Source organism: Babylonia areolata, chromosome 24 (genome assembly GCF_041734735.1).
Source record: "Babylonia areolata isolate BAREFJ2019XMU chromosome 24, ASM4173473v1, whole genome shotgun sequence".
NCBI lineage: Eukaryota > Metazoa > Mollusca > Gastropoda > Neogastropoda > Buccinidae > Babylonia > Babylonia areolata.
In genome coordinates, this window is record NC_134899.1 from 42,904,611 (window position 1) to 42,908,786 (window position 4,176).

At 43.8% G+C, this 4,176-nt stretch overlaps 2 protein-coding genes across 2 annotated transcripts in view; one reads left to right on the forward strand and one right to left on the reverse strand.

Moving 5' to 3' along the window:
• LOC143298638 (uncharacterized) overlaps nt 1–177 on the reverse strand; it is an 86,310-nt gene extending 86,133 nt beyond the window's left edge. Inside the window, exon 1 of the mRNA XM_076611518.1 lies at nt 114–177. Coding sequence (XP_076467633.1) covers nt 114–177 — 64 coding nt within the window. The remainder of the gene's footprint in view (nt 1–113) is intronic.
• The window catches only part of LOC143299184 (uncharacterized), a 19,864-nt gene extending 16,218 nt beyond the window's left edge, over nt 1–3,646 (forward strand). Inside the window, exons 3-5 of the mRNA XM_076612350.1 lie at nt 25–342; nt 983–1,181; nt 3,331–3,646. Of these exons, the coding sequence (XP_076468465.1) occupies nt 176–342; nt 983–1,181; nt 3,331–3,564 (600 nt within the window). The 5' untranslated portion in view covers nt 25–175 and the 3' untranslated portion in view covers nt 3,565–3,646. The remainder of the gene's footprint in view (nt 1–24; nt 343–982; nt 1,182–3,330) is intronic.
• The last annotated feature ends 530 nt before the right edge of the window (nt 3,647–4,176 follow it).

The following is a 4,176-nucleotide window of genomic DNA, read 5'->3' on the forward strand; positions in this document are numbered from 1 at the left end:
ATATTGTATTGCGTTGTGTTTCAGCAACAGCAGAATAGCACGGTGAAGTAAAAAAAAAGTCCCCAACAAAACCTTACGCAAATTTCATCATCACCAAACATCTCCAGTGTGACCTTGAAGGTCAAGGCCCTCCGCTCCCATGACCTCTGCCCTCCCGTGAGGCCACGACCTCTCCATGGAGTTGAAGGTGGCAGGGCGAAAGTATCAGCGCGCCGCCTGGCGCCAGACTGGTGACCTGAAGCGTGTCCTTGACCGCAGGACCAAGGTCAAGGTCTCGGCCCTCCTGTCCCCGGAGAGTCAGAAGGCGATGGTAATGGTGAGGGAGGAGAGTGGTCAGGACAGGTAGGTTTTCTCCCCGGCGATTTCTTTTGTCTGTAATTCCTGGCCTCATTTTTTTTTCAAGTTCATTTGTGTATGTTTGTATGTATGTATGCATTTATATCTTTATTCATTTATGTATGTATTTTATTTATTCGTGTATTTATTTATTTATTTATTTATTTATTTATTTATTCCTATTTCATTCATGCATTCATTCATTTTAGTTCTTCTCATTTTGTTCCACCTCCCTTAACAGAAAAGGGTGGGCCTTCTCACACACACACACACACACGCGCACGCACGCACGCACGCACGCACACACACACACAAAGACACACTCACATGTACACGCACATAACACACACACACACACACACACACACAGACACTCACATGCACACGCACATACACACACACACACACACACGTGCACACACACACGCACACACTCACAAACAAACTCTTTCTCTCTCACACGTAACACACACACAAAAAAAAACACACTCACACATTTCACACAAACACACACACATACTCTCTCTCACACACAAACACACACACACACACGCGCGCGCGCACACACACACACGCAACACACACACACACACACACACACACACACACACATATCATCTTTACCTGTTCCCCCCAATCCTTGCAGGAAGAAACCTCAGCAACAGCAGGAGGAGCCAGCGTTGACGTTAGCAGTTCGTGAGCAGTCGTCATCACCAGAAAGCGTCAGTGATGACGTCAGCGAGGCGGATCACGTGGGCTTTGGCGCCCTGTTGGAGCGGATGTGCACGGCGCGTCTCCATGGTGACATCACCGCCAAACAGGTGGCGCCACGACTGTCCAAAAAGGTGATAATGATGATGATGATGATGATGATGGCCTAGAGGTAACGCGTCCGCCTAGGAAGCGAGAGAATCAGAGCGCGCTGGTTCGAATCACGGTTCAGCCGCCGATATTTTCTCCCCCTCCACTAGACCTTGAGTGGTGGTCTGGATGTTAGTCATTCGGATGAGACGATAAACCGAGGTCCCGTGTGCAGCATGCACTTAGTGCACGTAAAAGAACCCACGGCAACAAAAGGGTTGTTCCTGGCAAAATTCTGTAGAAAAATCCACATCGAAAGGAAAAACAAATAAAACTGCATGCAGGAAAAAATACAAAAAAAAAAAAAAAAAAGGTGGCGCTGTAGTGTAGCGACGCACTCTCCCTGGGGAGAGCAGCCCGAATTTCACACAGAGAAATCTGTTGTGATAAAAAGAAATACAAATACAAATATGATGATGATGATGCTGATATGGATACTTGTATATATCGTCTTTCCTCAGTCGGAGACCAAGCTCTCAGCACTTTACAAATACGGGGTTATTTGCATAACACATGGTTATGTATATCTATATAGACTAGTTTCCTGTGTCATCCAATCAGATTTCAGGCACGCACACATGCACACACAGACACAGACACAGACACAGAGACACAGACACACACACATGTATATATATATATATATATATATATATATATATATATATATATATATATATATATATATATATATATATATATATATATATAATAACATTTCACGTGTGACCTTTTTATTTTGTTTATTTACCCCGGCATGGAGGCAGCCACACTCCATTTTCTGGGATGTGCATGCTGGGTATGTTCTTGTTTCCATAACCCACCGAACGCTTACATGGATCAGAGGATCCTTAATGTGCGTATTTGGTCATCTGCATGCTTATACACACGAATGGAGTTCAGGAACAAGCATGTCTGCATGCACATATGTTGACTTGGGAGATCGGAAAAATATCCGCCCTGTAACCCACTAGGCGCTGTTACCGAGATTCGAACCCGAGACTCTCAGGTGAAGTGTGGTGGTGTGGTACAAAGAAACACCAGGCACACTAACAATAGAATAAAATCATGCTATCCAAGCACAAAAACACCACCACCACCAACAACAACAACAACAACAAAACAAACCCCAAAAGCAACAAGAACAACAAATTGCTTGCAATGTTCATTGCTTTCAGGGTTCTTTCTTTTGTTTAACGTATGATCATTTCCAATAGAACTGCTATAGAGGAGAAAAAAACATCACTATTCGCGCGTGTGAATGAGTAAATGTGTGTGTGTGTGTGTGTGTGTGTGTGTGTGTGTGTAGGGGGTGGGGGGGTTCGGGGCTGGGGTGGCGCCTGAACTGTCCAGAAAGGTTGGTGTGTGGTTGTGTGGAATAAAGGAGCACCAGACTGACCAACAACAGAATCATGGTAATGTGTTCCAGCACCTCTCCCAAAGTATGGACTTGGCGTGGATCAGAGAAAAAGAACCAAAAAAACAAAAAAAAAAACAACAAAACAATCAAACAAACAAACACACACGAACACACAAACAACAACAGCAGCAACAACAAAATACCCAACAACAACAACAACACTAAACTAATTAAAGAACTAAATGAACAATGACAACAACAACAACAACAACAATAATAATAATAATACCAACAACACTGAACTAAATAAAGAACTAAATGAATAATTATGATAAAAAGAACAATAATAATAATGATAATGATATAATAATGATGATAATGATAGTAGTAGTAGTAGCAGTAGTAGTATAATGATAACAACAACAACAACAACAGCAACAACAACGACGACAACAGAAAACAGAATACAAACAAATACAGATAATGGTTAAAGGTCCCAGTGTCTTGTACGGTCCTCAGGACAGTAGAATTCTCACCTACTGTAACAAGCGCTCGTGCATAGAAAGGCGGGGGGCGTAACTCTCTCCTTTTGCCCTTCAAACAAATCCTCCCCTACTGAAGCCAAGTACTCAAGTGTGCGTGTGTGCGTGCGCTCGTGTATGTGTATGTATGTGTGTATGTATGTGTGTGTGTGTGTGTGTGTATGTGTGTATGTGCGTGTGTGTGTGTGTGTGCGTGCGTGCGTGCGTGCGTGCGTGCGTGCGTGCGTGCAGCGGGCCCTGAGGTCTGGAGACCGACTCCACACGGCGATGGAGGTGGTGGAGATCGTGCGTCATGACTGCGATGACGACGACGACCACTATGACGACACGGATGACGAGCAAGAGGCCATCGAGCGAGCCGCGCAGCTGACGTCACAGCAGCGCTGTCAGGCCTGGCTCAACCTGCACTTTGACCCCTCGCCTGACGTCGATGACGCCAGCAGTCTCAGCAGCGCGGACAGATGACGTCAGTGCTCGCCTAGTCTTCTTCTTCTTCGTTCTTCTTCTGTTTGGGTGACGCAATACCGAAGTTCTTTTGTTTTTGTTCTCTTTTTTTTTTTCCTGTCCCAAAGCTTGAGGGTGTGTTATTGTTGTTGTGAGGTGACTGAGGTGTGGCAACACTCTTTTTTTTTCTTCTCAAAACTACCTATCCTCTTCGATGTGATGACGTCATCGTGGCGAGTCTTTTTTTTTTTTTAATTTTCTGGGAGTGACGCAATCTCTTCTTTGTGTGGTGACATCATGATGACGTATTGACGCACTTTGATGATATTAGAATTATTCTCCTCAAGTGCTTCTTTCATTGAACTCGATGTTTTTACCGACTGATGGTGACCATTACTATGAGGAAAATGAACACTTTTTTTTTTTTTTTTTTTACAAGTTAAGAGTTTAATTTTTACCATCGATGATTTGTATACTAATCCTAGCTACCACTACCACCACCACCACCTCATCAAACGAAACACCAATTATATCCATCCATCACTCTCCCCCCACCCCTCCCGAATAAAAGGGAAGGAAAAAAAAGAAATACGATTCTTGCACGTTGACAGTCTTGGTTGGCATGTTATTTCC